The following is an 18,944-nucleotide window of genomic DNA, read 5'->3' as shown; positions in this document are numbered from 1 at the left end:
CGCGTCTCTTCCTATTTGCTGTTATTGCTGCAGTGTCCCCCGGAACTGAGGGGCTGTGGGTCTGGATTCAGCTACCTAATAAGCTCAGCTCCTCTGAAGGTTTTTGTGTCCAAGTGAAGGGGACAGGAGCAGCACGCACTTTCCTAGTCAGTGCCACACCTTGCTATTCCAATAGGATGCTGTTAATGTTTTCACTGGGGAATCGAAAATACCCTCTGGACAAAGCCAGTAGCTTTTGCTTTGACCCGCCTACCAGTTACCCCACGAGTCATTTAGGATTTAGTAAGACCATCTGGTCCGACCATATTAATACGGCGCCGCATTATGCTGGCCTGATGTTGACAGCCGGCCCCGTACCCCTCTTCCCCCTCTTCCCCCTCTTCCCCCTCCACACCCCGCACCCCCCCGCGCCGGTCTCTTGCAATAATTCCTGAATTATTTTCCAAAATCAAAACCAACCTATGTGGAAATCCAATGCTTTCTGCTCAACAGTTAGCTTGCATTCTCTCCCCCAACAGTGCTCAGTGTGCTGAGCTAGGCTGGAACTGGGGAGAAATTTATTCTTTTAAGGTCTGGTTTTTTGCCTCAGGATAATTGGCTCCAGGATATCATGCAACCCCTTTTTCCAGTTCTCCACCAGATTCCTCTCAAAAAGAAGCATTCAGGTGGCTTCACAGATTCTGTTTTGTTCTTGTTTGTGGTTTATGATTTTCCTGCTCCCACTCAACGGCAGGGACATGTACAGAAACAATGTTAATAATCTACCTCTGTGCCATTGCCTTGGACAAGGTTTACCAAAATATCCTCAGCTACTTTCTGGGAAAGACATTAATTGACTCCACCAGGACAGCTATTTCCATACTGTTTCTGTGAGTTGCCTCCACAACACAGCGAGTCAGGAAGTCTGAGATGGGTATTATATGTGTTATTCATCCCAGGATTGGTATTTCTGCAGAATCTGTGGCCTTCTGGATCAGACTCTGGTTATGGGCTCCCACCTCTGGAAAGGTGGACTCTTCGCAATGCACAGAAGCTCCCAGAACAGTTTCATGGCACCCAGCTACTTTGTATGCAGTTGGGTGCTGAGTTTTGAGTTTAGGGTTATGCTCATTTATAGGACTTGTCAAGGTGTGGTTACACATTTATCATCAGTTAACGTGTGGACGCTTACTCCAGAGTATGAATCCTTCTACGTGTGCCTATCATGGCATGCTGACAGGTGAGCAGAGGTGCCTTTCTGGATTTGGGTGCTTGAGTGCCAGAAGCCAAGGAAATGTTCTTCCACACAACAGAGCTGTGAGCTAATGCCCAGGATTCTCAAAGGACAGCTGTGGGGTCAGACACACAGTGAACTCCCAGGGTTTCAGGAATGCAAACCTTTATTTTTAATAAACCACAACATGGGTACAAGGAGGACACTTCCCATGTCTGGGTAGAAGTAGTGTGGAGTTGGAAAACCTATGGTTAGCAGCACTGGGTTTGCTGTAGCCCAAGCTGCTCCATGGTCTTGTCTCCTGGCTGCTCCTACCTGCAGCTCGTGCCTCTTGCACTGACATTACTATGGGCACACCTAAAAGCACCTCTCCCCAGGCTCAGGTGCATCCCTGTGCTGCGAGGCAGCAGTGCCACCTCGGGACACTTTCCAGAATTGGGAGGTCTGCCAAAATACGGGACAGCATTCACATTTTCACCCTCCCTGCAGTACTATCGAGTTTATGCTGCCCAGGAGAACTTCATGAAACATGAACCACTTGCTGTGGTTTCTCAGCTTGTCGTGCTGCTTTAGGGAGCCTCTTAATGTCAAAATGCCTCTCCCAGGAAGCACCTTGATAACCATTTGATATCAACTGGTGAGGACCTGGGACAACTTGGTTTCCCTGGGAGCATAAACCTGCCTTGTGCTGAAGTGCACAGCTATCTACTATTGTGGCTGCTCCCTCAGCTGGGTTAGCTCTGAGAACACGGCCACTGTGGCTGTTCCAGTCATTTAATAATTCGTGCTCCAACCATTCCTGATACATTTGCTCGACTGCCACTTGGATAGGCAGCAGCTGATGTCAGGAATAAAATCTCTGTTACTGGCAGGAAAGGCCAGGAAGTTTTGTTTGAAGTTTAGAAGGCAAGTGGCTGTGAGCACTGGCTTACACTTGGTCTAGAGCTACCATTAAGGTCAAGGCTATCCTTTTAAAGTGTAATTTAAAAAAAAATATTTTAAAAAAACCAAAACCTGTTTTTAGGTATTTTTACGTGGGGCCAGTACTGGTACTTGGTAGCAAACCAGCACATCTGAAGAACACAGCCAAACTAACCACCATCACATATCTCTGTTACAATCCCCTTCTGTTACAAGATGACTTCTGTACTGCGCTGGTACAGACTGTTACACAAACAGCAAACCGTGTGGTTTATCGTTTTGATGCCATCAATAAGCATGCAGAAGGCTGAACCAAGCAGAATTAATTTCTTCCCCAGAGCCAGATATTTTAGGCAGTGCTATATAATCCTCCCCAATATGCCTCTGATGCTCCAGAGGAACGCGGTCATGAGGTCTACTTCTCACTCTACTACTTTTTCCCCTTTTTTTCCCTTCTGAAAGTAGCATCAAGGCAGTCAGGAAAATACTTTTTTTCCCCCGTTAAAACTCTGGTGGGCCTCTTCTTCAACAGCAGACATTAGACATTTCAAACCTGCAGTCTTAGATAACCAAGGGCTGGACAAAACCTGTGCTGACAGAACATCTTCATTCACCTCATCCAAGCTGTGTCAAGCCTCAGGAGTATGGTTTTAAGTACTGTGGTACCTACAGTAGAAAAAATATCCCAAACTCAAGTAAGAGTATTGCCTTTGGCCAGTTCAAGCAAAGGGCAGTTGCCACCACTACTTCCAGTAGCAGCACCTGGCACAAACTGCTTGGACAATTTCTCATGCTGCACTTCCCAGGCGGGACCAGACTGAAGATAATGACTTCTGGTCAGATGCACTGGCTGGGCAGCTGTGTGGGCACGTGCATTCAATCAGAAAAATGTGTTGTATTTCTTTTTATTGTAATAGAAAAAAACCCCACAAGTAAATCAAAACATCACTTTCTGCCTAAAGACATTATTTACATTTTTAAAATGGCACAGGAGAACCTCAGCAATACAAGACAGAAAAGTAAGTGTGGGAAGAAGGGTTCTGTTCCCTTTCAGGAGTCCAGTTACCCTGCCCCTTTGTCCAGCAGCTGGCTGAAGTTCATCACATTTACGTACTTCTCAGTCTAGTTTTTCAGCTGGGTGGCACATTGAGGGCACAGTCCTACAATTTACACATAACCATCTTTGGAGAAAAGAGGTTTCCTAAGAGTCCTACAGGGTACAGGGGTCTCATTACCCAGTAAGACCACACAAAGAGGATTCCCTCTTACAGTTCTTTTGCCATGAAACACAAGAGTAGGTCCTGAGCCCAGCAGCTCCTTGACTGTTGCAAACAATATATGGCTGAGTGAAATTTTACCCAGTGATCTTAAAGTAAGAGCATTATCTCTGCAAAGGAGCTGCTCAGGAGGGGAAAAGGCATATTGCAAAATGCAAATTTGCATTCACGGGGTGAATGTTTTCCTTTTCTTTCCTGCCCCAAAAGGATGCAAAACATACTGAAGTAGGCAGCCAAGCAGGACCTAGGCTCAGGACATCGGAAGTGGTGGACATACAGGGCATATCCTCACTGTGTAAGTGTGTGGGGCAGAAACCATGGCACCAGTGCTTCCACCACAGGCAGCTGTGCCTGCAGTGATCGTTTGTGGAAAGGCAAGCAAGCACAGCTGTGCTGCTTGCAGGTATCAAACGAGCACACCAAGATGTTGGCCTGCACTGTGTCAGCTCAAGTGCACCTGCTCAACTGAGGAAGCTCCAAGATCTCTTACACGATCTACAGCATTTTGTGGCCCAGTCATGTGTGTATTAAGATGAAAGGCTGGTTACTCTTCACAAACATGTATGGGAAAAGACTGGAGATAACACATATAACTAGACAGGAAAACTAAGCTATGGCTTAGCAAAACCTAACACCAATCCTTCCTCCAGGAGCATCAAAAGGTACTCATAACTGACTTTCATAGAACGTTTTCTGCAAACAGGACATTTGGAGGGGGAAAAACTGAAAGCTTTTGCATAAAGCCATCTGTAGTAGCTGCTACAGTTATCTCCGAGTCCAGTGCATCAAATGAAATGCTTAAGGCAGAAATTGATGGCACAAGCCTGGAATGACAAGAAAGAGAAGCATCTGGGCTGCAGGGGCCACTACTGTGCACTGAGAGCAGGTAAACATGAAACAGCAGAATGGCCTGACAATACCCTATTCCGATCTGTGCACTGGCTCCACAAGATGCAGGACAACAGAGTATTAGACAGTGACAAAATTGCAGTTTTCCTCTATTCCAAGCCCTCAAAAATACGAACCATTATAGTTCACACAGAGTATCAGTGTGAGAAATTTATCAATCTGCATTATTCTGGAAGAAAGAACCCATCAGAGGAAAGACATCTCCTTTAGGTACGTAAGAAGTTTCCAGTGGAGGAAGTTTGAGATGCAGGACTGAACTTGCAGCAATACTTTTCACAACAAAGCACTGGACAAAGGGCTGTACATTTGCATAGATGCTTTTTTTGGCAGCATCTGGGATGTCCAATCCCCATTTACAGAGCATCAGCAGTGTTCTGGGGTTTGTCTGATGTCTTTCTTATATTCCTTTCTAAATGCAACTGCTACAAAATTGGTCAGGAAAGTAGTGTATATACATGCATAAAAGAAAACATTGTGCCTATTTTTTCATTCCCCTTGTTCCTTCCCACTGCAAGTAATTGCAAAGCTCTAAAAATCTTAAACTAGAAGATGCAGTATTGGTATAATCAAAGGTTAATCTAAGGACAGAATTGCTTCTGCATGTACCCCAAGAAACTCAGTTGTTCCACAGAAAAGCTCAATTTTACTCTTCCTCATTTGCTTTACATTTGGGGAGACCTAGCACTTATTTCTCTTAAAGAGAGCCCTGTTGTGCTTGACTGCTTTGGAAAGGGCAGTTAATGAAAGTTGGAACTCCTACTGTGTCTGCAACTGGATACTGAAGGCAGAATTGGTCCAACTGGTATTATCATGCAGTTGCCATGCTACTCCTGCCTTACCGTACCGTAAGTCTGGCTTTGCAAGGAAAAAAACAAAACAAAACAAAACAAAACAAAACAAAACAAAACAAAACAAGAAAACACAGTTCTTATGCATTAACAAGGTTCTGTCTATATGCTGATAAGCTTATGTGTGAGAAAAGGAAACATTTCACTTCATTTTACTTTCACCTGAAATTTGTCTCTACCACTTCTGCTCATGAGATTCTGTTCTTTCAGCTGGTTCTTTCCCATAACTCTTGGATCTGACATTACAAGGCTTTTGGTAACCTTCAGCTCCAGGTTCCCTCCCACCAGAGCAAATCCCACTGAATTTCAGTTTCTGAGTGTGACACTGACACATGGTTCAGCTTCATCACCTTTCCCATACACCTGTGCCCACTGCAAATATTCTGATCAGATGAGTTCAGCTCTTCTCCTGAGCAAATGTCAGTGAAATATGCAGACTAATCCTAGGACACCTTCACTTCCTAGGCTACCAATACTTGCTCTGGTTTTTTTGCTAGACTTCAACAGATACCCCCATAACAGAGGCACTGACAAGACAAAGAGATCTAAGTCTGCAAGGGATGGCTAGGACATCCCCTTATTTACTTCAAGTTGTGTATGGGGCCGTTGAATGCTCATGGAATGGATTTCCACTTACCAGCACAGGAGTTATGTAGAAAGTGTCAGCCTACTTGGATAAGACAGCCTTTATAAATTAGTATAATACTATTAGAAATTATGGCAGTATTTTTGGTAGCACTGTCTTACATGCACCCTGATAAATTCTCTCCCCAGGAAATTTTAAAACTTGTCTTGTAACTTCTTCGGAGTTAATTCTCATGAGAAATTATAAAATAGAAATCTGGTAGATTCATGTTTAAAAAGGAAGAGGCCTGGTGAGGCTGGGCACACTGGGTCACTCCTGCTAGCTCTGTCCGTTATGTCTGCTGAAGGTATTTCCTCCAGGTGGCTGGATCTGGATGGAGTCCAGGAGGGGCCTTAAAGCTTGTCCAAAAGGTCTGGGAAGGTAAAGAAATAAAGGTTTCAGACAGTTTACTTGGTCAACAACTCCCATTTACCACTGAAGTGCACTCGCTTCCTAGAGTGCAATCAAACCAACATTCAAGAAGCAAATTTGAAGAAAAGACTTCCACTACAAACTAAAGCAAACTAATTTAACCTATTAATTTACTCTTCAATAACTAAGAAACTTAAACATGATTTTATATAAGGTAGTTCTGAGTCCTAACATGCCTAGACTGCTAATGTAATACTGTCTGAAACCAGCTCTCAGTAATTCATTCTATTTAAGTGTGCAAACAAAATCCCTGTTATGCAACTGCAGTGTTCCACTAAGTACATCAATATTGAGGCCTGCCAAAAGAATAGCCTCTAGCTTCCCTTAAAGACAATGGTTCAACACTCCCAGAATAATTTCTGTTGCAATCTGTAGCACCTGGTTTGTCTTTCAATAAGACTCACTCTGTTACAGACTTTATCTGATTTTGAGAGATCTGAAGTGCTAAGAGTCCAGGGTAGAAGACACATGTCTCACCAATAATGTGCTATACCACTGTTATGAGAAGTAAGACCTAAATGATGGAGCTCACATCATCCTACTGGGATCTTCACTAGCTGAGAGTTTTAAAAAAAATCATCTGAATTACCAGGCAGGAATTCTTCATTTCCTTTTTTTCATATCCTCTTTTCCCACCCAAACATAGCTTTAAAACTGCAGCATAATTTTAAAATTGTATCTCCTTTGCCTCTTCACAAGCAAACTGACACCTCTGCTGCAAATATGGTGCTTAGAAAAATGACTTTTAACAGATACTCGTTGTCTAAGAGGAAAAAAAACCTTGCACTGTTTTGTGAAACTTTCCAAGCTTGTGTGGTCACATGCAAAAGACCATCACAAAATAGCTAGCTTAAGTTAAAGGCAGAAGAACAACCTTCTCCTGTCTTCTTTGGAACACCAGTGCCAGTTAGCACTTGTCATACAGTGTTGCAAGTGCTGATGTAAAGAAAATTGCATCCTCTCCTTAATCTTATGCTGGTTCTCAGACAGATCTATCAGGAACTGGTACTGCTGGCTCTGTCAAGTGTTTAAGCATTAGCATGAAGCAGCTACAGAGAGGAGGGGCATCCATACTCACGTGGCAAGAACTTCAGATGGAAGGTCAGTGATGTAGGAAGGGATTTTTTTTCCTGTCAGAAACTGTGCCACTTCATTACTGAAGGTGTTGCAGTTATGTTCAAAGAGGTTATAAGACTCTCCTCTGTGTCACAGAAAAGAAGTTGAAACAAAAACCGACAGATTCAACAATAAATCTTACAAGCAGAACTTGTACTCTTAATGAAGAACATCTTACATTAGCACTTCCTCCCCCCATCCCAAAGAATTCTAGGGCAAGTAAGTAAATACATACATCAAAACACCCTCAAATTCAATTTTATCAGGGACTTTAATACAACCATTTTTGGGAGAATAGGTGAGGTTAGGTTTTATCCATTAAAACCATGGTAGCAGTAACAAGAAATCACAGGAATTACTGACTCTGAAAGACAGCCAGAACACTAAATATTGTGGTTTCCTATTCTTCTGAGAAGCAGAGTAGACTCTTTCACAGTCAACACCTTGTTTCTACTCATGTGAAAACTGGCATCTTTACTACAGTGACTACCTATGACTCAGAGGGTAAACTGCCATTTACTGAGAGATTTCATTTTCCCTGGTGATTCTCTTAAAAGCATTTCAGGCATTATTCGATTTTACAAAAAACAGTGTGGAAGACTTCCCAGAAGAATGCTTTCCCAGCTTTGAAGACAGCTCCTTATGTGCATTGGTGCATCAGTCCAGTCCATATTTGAAGAGAACCAAATAAGAGAGTAAGCAGACAGCAGCTCTTCTGTAGCTGGATTGGTTTCATAATACCTGCCTCCATTCTGCACCTTTTTGGTATACACGTTTTCCAGTACAAGCTGTTACTTACCGGAACACAGATTCCCCCAAAGAGGAAAGGTATTCCAGAAAAATTTCTTCAGTGACTTCAGTGTTCCCCAGATCAACAACTGTGTCTGGGGGGCCAAGAAGCGTCCCTCCCTGTAAAAATGAACAGCCAGAAGATATTGTCAAATGATCAGGCTGAATTCTTTTGGAGGACTCTACTGAATAAAGCGATTATGTTTTGTCCAGGCACAAACGATGGAACTTTTGGTATGTTTGTCAAGCAAAAAGCCCTGCTGGCCTCTCTTGTTCTGCACTCAAGAGAATGAGAGGGAACATGCAACTTCCATTTCAGCTGGTAAATTTGGCTCTTTGGGCTGAAAGCTCTAAGCTATGGTAAAATTCTGCTTTAGAAGCACGGTCCATCCATTTTACCTCTCTAAGAACATAAAGGTCTGAGAAAACATTATGGTTTGGGACTTTTTTATCTCTTAAGAAGTCTGCATATAATACTTAATAATACAGAATTGGACAAGGTGCCACTCTGGCAAACCAGTTGCAAATGGTGCTCTGGATAGATAGACTCTACCAGAAGAAGCAACCCCCCAGCCTGAACTGAGCTGGGCATAAACCCCACTGTCCATGTTCCCTTTACCCTCAGTACCCTGGGAAACCATGACAAGCAGCTGGCTTCAGCATCTCTCTGAATTTAGAAGTCTTTTGCTGCTTTTCTAAAAGACAGTAACACAAGCAATTCTGATCAGGTAACCTGATAAAAAATTACCAGAAAATTAAGTTTAACTTACAGGTGCACAGCTGGAGATTCCTCCACTGCCATAGAAGAATTCATCCTTATGGACTATTATGGAGGTGTGCCTGCCACAGAGAACAACAACAACAACAAAAAGTTGAAATAAAGGAAAAAAGTAAACAGCCTAGCACATAAATCACTGATAAATTTATGATCTCAAAGACATAATGAAGAGAATAACTGAAAGAAAAGGTCAATGTGTTTCTGTGAGTGGGAACAGAATCTGCTGGGACATGAATGGATTTGGAAGCAATGATTATCAAGCCTACTGTAATTCTGCAAGCAGTTAGGAAAGAACAGGTTTAGCTAAGAGCCCAGGCTTGAGCCTCTCTCAGCTAACGGGCTGAGGGTGAGGTCAGCCCTCAGAGACAGAACTAGCCCTGCTACCACACGGACAGAGACTTCTCACTGGCTGAGAAGCTGGTCAGACAACCACTGGAGATGGATCAGTAGAGAGGAAAACAGATGGACAAGGGTTTAGGGATTTTCTTGCCTCTAAAAAAAACAAACCTGAACAAGACCTCTTCATGTGGTATCAAAACTCTTGGTATGAATTACAGGAAATTAGGGGTTTTTTGTGTGACTGAATGTAGATACTGCTCTTATATGACAGAAGACTTGATCCTGTAATACCTTCTTCCCACCTACTCTTTTACTCTCATGTTTGTTCATGCATGGAATTATAAGACAAATTGCTTGGGACAAGGACACCATCTTACCCTTCAAAAAGTACACAGGTGCACAAAACCACAAGTACTACTAACAACACTCTTTTCCATGGGGTCCTCTGAGCTTTGAACAGAGTGGTTTAACTAGCACCTGACTGTATGTCATCTTACTGCCAATCTGTATTCAGGAACAAAAAGTGCCTTGGTCTCTCTTCCACAACAAAATGTCCTTAAGATCTGAAGAATATATAACTGCATACTGAAAATACTTCCTACACCAGTGTTTTACACACATTATGCAATTTAAATCTAGTCACTTACCAGATGCCATCCAGCTGTTTCCCTGTATGCAGAGAAAAGAAAAGTTATTAGCAATGTATTTTCCAGGTTTCAGCCTGCTTTCTGTCAATCACTTAAGAACCATGCTTATTATTTCACCATAACAGCAACACCAAAGATTTAATCCAGAGCTGCTTCTAAAAAATCCAGAATGTGTTTCAAATTAACTACTCAATCCACAATACTGTTGTACTTCTTCCTTCCTGGCAGAGGTTGCAATGCCATCCTATCCTGCTGGTGCTTACCTTCCTTAGGTGTTTTTCTACAGACCAAGAAAAAAGCTTTTTCCTAAAATTAGAGTCTTCAATCAGGAGAAGAAGAGTTGAATTTGACAGATTTCATAACGGCAGGCAGCTGGCCAGCCGAGTGTATTCAGTTGTCTTTTTCAGTAACTGATAAGAGGCCTGACAAACATATGATCAGTGGTGGTAGCCTCTATAATGTATTCCACAATTTCCTGCTTTCCCTCCCTCCCTCCCTCTGCCCTTAAAAATTAGTTTAAGTGGGAACTGAGGTAGAAAAGTACAGCACTGAAATTTATACAAGTTATAAAGCTCAGTGTTTTGCAGAACAGAGCAGCAAAGACTTGCTTCAGGCACCACTACACTGATAATATAATTGTGTCTCAGAGAAAAGGTTCCATTTAAAATGTGTTTCCAGTTCCCTAGAAGCAGAAGACCTAAACCTCTCTATTTTTCATGGTAGGATCTCAAGATAAAACCTTTTTCTAAAAGGTCACCAGCTTTTACTGCTCTAGGCTCAATTATTTTATCTACCATAACCTAAAGGCTTGGTCCCTGGTACCTTCCTTTTGGGAGATTGTAGGAAACCAGTGCATGCTGTGGGAGATGGGCTATAACGTTATTTCCTGAGCAAGGTGCATAACCCCCAAAAGGCAGATTTAGAACAGAAAAACTGTGTCCATACCAACATTTGGTATGCTCTTGAACCCAAGCACTAGACTGAGTACTCCTCTGCCACAAGAAAAAGCAATCCCTAACACATTTTTTCCCACTCAAGTCTGAAGCAAAATAGATAGCTGCTTCAGATGAGGGTTATGGAAGAGCAGAGGCAGGGAAAAGGCTGTTGTGACAACAGAGACATCAGCTGAAGTGAGCACACGTAGTTTTGAAGCAGGTGGACTGATCGGTCACTCCCATGGATCACAGCCAGGCAGCAACCACATTCCCTGTCAACCCATCACACAGAAATGTAGGCTTGGAGTAAGATGAAGGCCAAAAGAGAGTGGCAATAATGACAGAAGTAGAACAGTGTGTTGCAGTATCTTAGAAGCATCTGCTGGCCCTTTAGCATGTCCCACTGCTGTACTTTGTGATCCTCTGGCCTTTGTTCCACATTCTCCTCAGGAGAGGTTTCACCTCGCCCTCTAGAGCTGCCAGCACCCTTTGGCCCTGCAGGCTCAGCACCACAGGCAGCACTGGCCTCTGGCTGGCTCCACCCTTTGGCTTTGCCCATTTAGCCTTCTGTGTATCTATTAACAAATTATTACACATTTGCTCACGATAAATAACTTTTTCACTAGAAACTTGAACTTTATCCTTCAGATCAGAGAAACAACCCGTTCCAAAGTATTAGAACTGTGCCTGTTCTTTGCATGCTAAATCGAAAGAGAACTTAGTAAATCTTAGTATTTACTCTCACACACACCTGCAGCAAACAATAACAGAAGACTTTCCAGAGAGTTGCCACTTTATACCAGGATCCTGCATGCAGGTGAAAGAGCTACAGTAGATACTGGCAATGTCACAGGTGTTGCCAGGACCTGCTTGTGCAATTACAACACCTACCTGAAAATACCGCTGCAGCAAAGGCTACACAATGGGTTGCCGTAGCAAGGCTGCAGCCCCCAGCTCAAGGGAGGTGACTCTGTCCTCCAGTTTGACTTGTGAGACCACATCTGGAGTGCTGTGTCCACTTTTGGATCCCCACAGTACAAAAGACACTGACATACCAGGCTGGAGGACTTACTGTACTGAAGAAGAGCTGAGAAAACTGGTGTGTTCATCCTCAAGAGGAGAAAGCCAAGAGTCTGTATTCCTGTCTACAAGTACCCAACAGGTATGGATGAAAGGGGACCCTGGCTCTACTCAGATATGCACAGTGAAAGGCAACGGGCGCTAGCTGGAAAATGGGAAATTCACAATTCAGTAGGAAGCAGGGAAAACATTTTTTGTCATGAAGGTGGTCAAACACTGGGGCAGGAGTCCAGAAAGCATATGGGATTTCCATCCTTTAAGATACTTAGAACTCTGCTGTCCAGGGCCTTGAAGAATTTGTTCTTGTTGGCTCTACCTTATGCAGGACTTCTAGAGGCCCCTATTCACCAACGTCATTGTCTGATTGTTACGTACAAAACCCAACAGAATTCAGGAATTGGACTCTGCTTTGGACTGCAGTCCAATCTTTGCTGCTACACAATTCTGTAGCAGTCCAAAGGCAGCAACTGCCAGGGCAGTAACAGAGGTTATAAGACAGCTTTTGGCAAGTGAAGCTGCCTATCTTCACAAGGCAGGTCTGTCTGTGGCTGCTCAGCTCAGTCAGTTTTTGCCAGCACTGATTTGAAAATCTTAATGAAGCTGCAGAGCCACTATTTTTCCTTGGCTCCTAGAAGTCATTAACCAAGCTGGCATTGTGGCAAACACACACCATATCTGCAGCATTGCTGACAATAGAGCATCTGTGATAGCTCTCCAGCCTGCTGCACACAAAATATAATCCCTTTCTTCCACTGGCGGACTTTGTTTGGTCAGAGGCAGTGCAAGTGTCTTCAGCGACAACACTGCTGGGGGAATCCCCTGCCTGAGAAACCTGCCATTATTGGCCACATATGCATCACCCAGAGACATCCAAGACTCAGAACTTTTGGAAAGCTGCTGCAGTACCCCAGGCTTCACAGCTTGCTGTTGTCATTTCAACTCAAACTGAGCCACAGAGTAATAAATCAATGGCCATCAGTTTCTGAGGAACACAGGCAGTTCCCTCTCCCACTGCTCAGCAAGAATCTCAGTGTTGTTTGTCTGTCACGTAAGAAGTTATGTACAGACCTTCACAGACACAATCACCTTCCTCCTGAAGTTCTTCCTCTGATGGGGATTCTCCTCTATGACTCCTCTTGCCCTTTCTCCCAGACTCAGACACTGCACAGAACAGGTGACAACTTGCCATGACTGCCACGCCTGATAAGCTCAGGCAGAACAGTCAGGGCAGCCTTCACTGAGTAGTTATGGTTTGCTTTCTGCTCAACATTACCCACTATACACAAAATATTTTGCCCAGAGCCTCTGAATGCTTGATATACACAACAGCCCCAAAGCACGACCAGGCAAGGCTACAGCACTGCTGTGAGTGCTAAGACACAAGCTGTACCTGGGCCTTGCAGCAACACTTTCCAATAAAGCTGCTTCTGGCAGCACTGTCCAGCTTAAAAACCAGAAGCTCAAGCTTGCCATGAACCTCCTCAAACAATCCTACAGTGCAATAGAGCTCATATCCCATAGTTAATTGAGTGGACTCTAAGAAGGGATTGCAAACACTGTCCAGGATACTGGCAGGTATCATGTTTCCTGTTCTTCCACTCCTTGCCACAACACTCCAGACTCCTGTGGTCACTGCAGTGTGGGTAGAACTGTGTGCTGGCACTGCCACCAAAACCAAGCCATGCACTCATAACCTGAGGCTGTCTATTACTACACAGAGAAGTCTGATTCTCCAGTAATTTCTATCGGAGCTGCAGAAGTCTTTGCAGCACTAAATTGCAGGAATTACCCTTCACTCCATACCTACAGTAAAGCTAATCCAAAGGATGCACATGCTCATAAGGCAGAACAGGAACGTCCTGATGGGATGATGCTCTTTTGGGCACTTACTGTATCTGAAGGGAGGGTATCAAGAGGATGGATCCAGGCTCTTCTCAGCAACAGGACAAGAGGCAATGGGCAGAAACTGAGGCACAGGAAGAGCCATCTGAACATGAGGAGAACTTTGTTATTGTACAGGTGATGACACACTGAAAAAACTGCCCAGAGACGTTGTGGAGTTTCTCTCACTGAAGATATTTAAGAACCATCTGGACACAATCCTGTGCCATGTGCCTGGGATGACCCTGCTTGCACTGGAAGACTGGACCAGAAAACCCACTGTGCTCCCTTCCAACCTTACCTCTTCTGTCATTCTGTTATCCAGGTAAAATAGGGAAACAGCAAGATGCTAACGAGTTTAAATATTTCAAGGGTCAGGGGGCTGTTGAACAGGACAGGTTGGTGAAAATTTAGACATACACACTTAATAAAACAACATTTACTGCATATGGCCAGGCTATCAGGTATCACCTCTCCCAGAGAAATTGCCTTTGCGTCAGCTCAGCCTGAAGCAAATGTGAAGCAAATCAGCTTGGTTCGATCTGCATCCATTCCAAGCTAATGTGAGTTAAGCTACCTTGTTTTTGCCACAGACCATGACCACAAAAAGCTACTGTGTTATATTTGTGAGAATTTAGGGCGGTAGCCTGTCAGTCTTCAGAAACATGATTACTACGACTTTTCAGTGGTTTTTTGCTTGCTTTTGTCTTTCTTCTATGTGCTACCCAGGGTGCTCAACTAAAGCAAAAAAACCCTAAAAAAACCCAACCGTAACGGAGAGGGAGGAGCCTGCTTCAATTCCCTTCTCCTTAAGGTGCCCAGAGAACCAGTGGGCTGTATTTGGGAAGGGTAACACACGTGATTTTCATTAAATTCCCAGCAAATGCTGGGAGCAAAGCTGATAGAATGTCCTGCTGAAGCAATTAAAAACTGTTCAGAGCAGATGGAGAAGAAGCAGAGAAATGTGCTGGCCTGGGAAAATGGAACCAAGCACAAGGCACCTCCTTTCAGCAGTTACCCTTCACTCCGATTCCCTCTGGGCTGTTAAGTCCCTACAGCTGAATGCACCACTTAAAAAATTTAACCAAAACATACTCCCCTTCCACTCAACGTTAATTTACACTACACTGAGCCAAAGCTGCTGTGGTTAACCAAGCTCCCAGCTCACTCTGTGAGTCACAAAAGTAATAACTTCAGTTACAGGACAGGAGAACTTTGAGAGCTGCTAGACATTTTTCTTGAAGCCTATGATGCAACAGGATTTTAATCTTCCTTAAAGACTTCTCTGCTTTTGGACATCTATTTCAAAATCAGTACTGCAAACTGAACTATTCTCTTGACCCTCCAAGAATCAGGTGGATTATGTTTTCTGTCTTGGCAACAGAAATCTTACTGCATTCAGGTCAACATTTCTTATTATATCACGTAGTTGAGAGACAAATGTAGTCACAGACTGAGAGTGGGGGAGAGAGGATGAACAGGAGCTATTGAGAAGGTGCAATGCAGAGCAATATAAAAATTAAATGTGCTGCTTCAGATATCAAAGGCAACTGAACTACAATTTTTGGTCATGTATACTTCAGAATAGAAATATTCACTAAATTATAGGAAGCTTACAGAAAAGTAAGAAGAATAAAAGCAGTCTGGGTAGAAAAAGAGTAAACTTGCCAAGAAAAACAAAGACTGCCCAAGGGACAAGACTTAGTAACTCTAAAGCCAGCTATGAATTGTGCTGAACATCTCTCCCTTCCAGATTTATCAGTAAAGGACAACAGAGAGAACTGATACTGAAGAAGTCAGTATAACATTTAGTAGTGAGAGCTGGTCCCTGAAGGTTGTGTTGACAACAGACCACAATACCTCTGGTATTGATTTTAGTACAATCAATTACTGTATTTTTTTTTCTTTCTAAAACAATGTATTTCAAATTAGGCAATATTACAGAATTATCACTCAAAGCAAAAGCAGCGTTTCAAACTTGGCATTGATGAGAAGAATACTGTAAGTAGAGATGCCAAGTGTAAATCATTTAAGAAATGTCTTCCTCTTTAATTTCTATGACTTTCCTCGATGGCCTACAGTTTATGAACATCACTAAGGAAAGAACTGATATTGACCATCTGTCTTGGGTTGCAATATAAAACCAAAAACATGTATTTTATTCCCAATCTGTTGAAACCAGCTGAAGAGGTGCTTTTTTCTTTCAACTCCGAGGTGGGGGGAAGGGGGCGGGTGTCTTCGGTTAATGGGCCAGCTGTTAAAACCAGGTGGAGCAATGTTCTTTATCTCTTCCAGGACTCATCCTCCCTCCGGGGGATATCTGCTGTTAATGGGCCATTAAGGCTCACCACATGACTGAAAACATTACATTATCCCAATGTGAGATGCTCCACCTACTGGGAGGAGCCAACCTTTCCTACCTAGATAAAAGCTGAGATTCAGCACAGCAGGACAGCCTGTTTACCACTGGATTCTTGAAGGAAGACTGGACCTACCTTGCCACCACTGGACCTTTTCGACAGGATCACCTCTATTCCAACAGAACCACATCTGTTACTCCAGTAGGATTTATTTGGACTGCTACCAACACCCTGACCAACAGGGTGTCAGGTAATATTCTGACTCTGTCAGGGTTTCTAAGATTTTTGCTTGTTTGCTTGGTTTTTTGTACTATGTTTGTATTTTTAATATTCCTAGTAAAGAACTGTTATTCCTATTCCCATACCTTTGCCTAAAAGCCCCTCACTGCAAAATGATAATAATTTAGAGGGAGGGGGTTTACATTCTCCATTCCAAGGGGAGTTCCTGCTTTCCCTAGCAGATACCTGTCTTTCCAAACCAAAACGCCATCTGAAAGCTGATATACAGAGAAATAGCAAGAGATTTTTTGTTGTTCTTCAAGGAAAAAAAGGCCTATGCACGAAGTAACAGGAGTATTGTCTCAATCACTTGGCTCTTGGGGAGGTTTCCCAAATCATCTGGAACAGAGCTGAGTGTGAATGCACAGAAGACACAACTTGAAGAAAGAAAGAAAGAACGATTTGTTCTATGAACAATCATGTCACTGGATCCACACAATCTCTAATGTTCTGCAATCTGCATTGTCACTGTGACCATGCAGGCCTAGCTGGTCACATTCCATGAACACATCTGAACTCAGTTACCAGGCAGTCCTAGCAAGTAGCACTTCCCCTGCTACCCAGAAGTGTTTAGGTTTTTAAGCTTTCCTTTTCACTGCTCAGACTCCCAGAAATTTGCCACCAAACTATATCACAAGAACAAAGTTTTCAAGTTGTTGTTTGAATAGATTAGAAAGCACCAAAAATGAAGTCATGCACTATGTGTTTTTATATGGAAATTCAGAACGCTGCAAGATCTCAAGACTGACTTTGTAGGTAAGAGGCAAGCTAAAAAGCCTTTGCTTGATCTATGTGAAGATTGGCATGGAGATAATGATAGTGGCTACTTATCTCTACTACAGTCTTTGCTTGGACCAACCCTTTGAAATAAGTGGGGGTAAATTCTACTCAACTGAGATAAACCATGCACCTGTGTAATCTCAAGATTTCTAACTCCTAGCTCACGATGAAACATGACTATTTCACCTGATAGGTGAAAAGCTACTTCCCTAAAGGCTACAACAGAAGCAACTCTGACCACACAAAAAGTTTTGAGGTTATCCAGTGCAGGAAACACATATCTCCCAAAGTGGTTGCTATTGTCTGGCTAACAGAGCACAACACACGTGATCTCTGTACTATTTTCTTCTCAACTCTGCAAACCTATCGTTGACCTGCATGAAGCCTGACACTAAGAATTGTTTGGACTTTCACTTTAAGCTTGCAAGAAATCACAGAATCTCCTCATAGGGCAGATAAGCAAAGTGAATGCCAACAAACTGTAAAACAAGATTACACGGAGCCATTTGTTCAGACACTGAGCCTGCTGAGAAGTCTCATCCCACACAGACTGCTGGTCTGACATAGGCCAGAATCTACTCGTCACAGGTATAAATCACTCTCTTGTTACGTTCCTAATTCATGCTTCCACAACTTTAAGTAAAACCTGTTTTCTTTCCCTCCTAAGTTTCAGGTTGGAAATGCACACAGTCTCGACGGGGCATACAGCAGACTCCTTCAAACTCTGCGAAGGAGAGGGCGGATGGCTGCACATCACCAGCCCGGCCTCGCCACAACATGGAGCCGCTGGAACTCAGTAACCTCGTAAACAGCAGGCGCCTTTCCTCAGCTCAGCCTTCCTGCCGCGGCGCCGCAGCAGCCGGGGAGTCGGGAGCTGAGCTATCCCTCCCTTCAGGGGCTCCCGGGAGCGGAGCTGTGGCTGACCTTCAGCGGCCATGGAACACTTTTAACCCGCCGTTAGTCAACACCACCCGCACGGCGGCAAGGGGCGGACGGGGAGAAGAGGCCGGTCCCGAGCAGCTGGATCTGCCGCACTGACAAAGCTCGTCCCGAAGACAGCGGAGTCAGGAATCCCGCAGCCAAACCCCGCTGTGTTCCCAAGCACCGGGCCCACCCCGCACATCCCAAGCCGTGCTGCATCCGCCGGGCACCGCTGGCACCCGGTGCGCCCTTAGGGAGCCTTCTCCGGCGGGCCGCTCTCCCGGGAGAACGACACCGGGTGGGGATCGCGACCCCCGGGGCAGGAGGCGGCCACCTCGGCCCCGTTTCCCCGCGCGGCAAAGCTGGGCCGCGGCGGTCCGTGGCGGAAGGCGAGCCCCCGGGACGCGGCGGCCGGGGCGGCCCCGGTGCCCCCGCCGTGCTCTTACCCAGCATGAGGGGGCTGAGGCGCCGGGCCATGCCCTTGGACAGGTCGTACACATAGAGTTTCACGGGGTGCAGCGCCAGCGGCTCCTCCATAGGGGCGGGGGCGCGGCCGCCAGGCGGCAGCCGGAGCCCTTGCGGACAAGGTGGAACGGCCCTTCCCTCCGGGAGACGGAGGGGAACGGGAGGAAAGGGCGACCCCGGTGTCGGTCCCGGCGCAGCGGCACCCGCCGTGAGGTGACAGACGGGAAAGGGTGACGCTGCCTCGCGCATGCGCGGCCGGCCCGCGCCCGGCGGATGGGCGCGTCGGTGCGCGTCAGCGCCAGGGGGCGGAGCTACAGCCGGGGGGCGGGGACGGACAAGTTCCGCTGTC

The 18,944-nt window shown here is 44.7% G+C and overlaps 1 protein-coding gene across 1 annotated transcript; it reads right to left on the bottom strand.

Annotated features, from left to right (window-relative positions):
• Positions 1-1,361: 1,361 nt before the first annotated feature.
• Positions 1,362-18,844, bottom strand: DESI1 (desumoylating isopeptidase 1). Its single transcript, XM_066183610.1, has 6 exons — positions 18,577-18,844; positions 9,895-9,916; positions 8,901-8,970; positions 8,141-8,250; positions 7,304-7,426; positions 1,362-6,166 (listed from the first exon to the last, which is right to left on the bottom strand). Exons 1-6 carry the CDS (start codon positions 18,842-18,844, stop codon positions 6,073-6,075), a joined length of 687 nt encoding a protein of 228 aa, XP_066039707.1. The 3' UTR covers positions 1,362-6,072.
• Positions 18,845-18,944: the final 100 nt, after the last annotated feature.

The sequence above is a fragment of the Chamaea fasciata genome, unplaced genomic scaffold (genome assembly GCF_029207755.1).
Source record: "Chamaea fasciata isolate MVZ Bird 193981 ecotype frontalis unplaced genomic scaffold, bChaFas1.0.hap1 SCAF_5, whole genome shotgun sequence".
Taxonomy (NCBI): Eukaryota; Metazoa; Chordata; class Aves; order Passeriformes; family Sylviidae; genus Chamaea; species Chamaea fasciata.
Note: the sequence above shows the minus strand (reverse complement) of the source record. Positions and strands in the feature narration are given on the sequence as shown.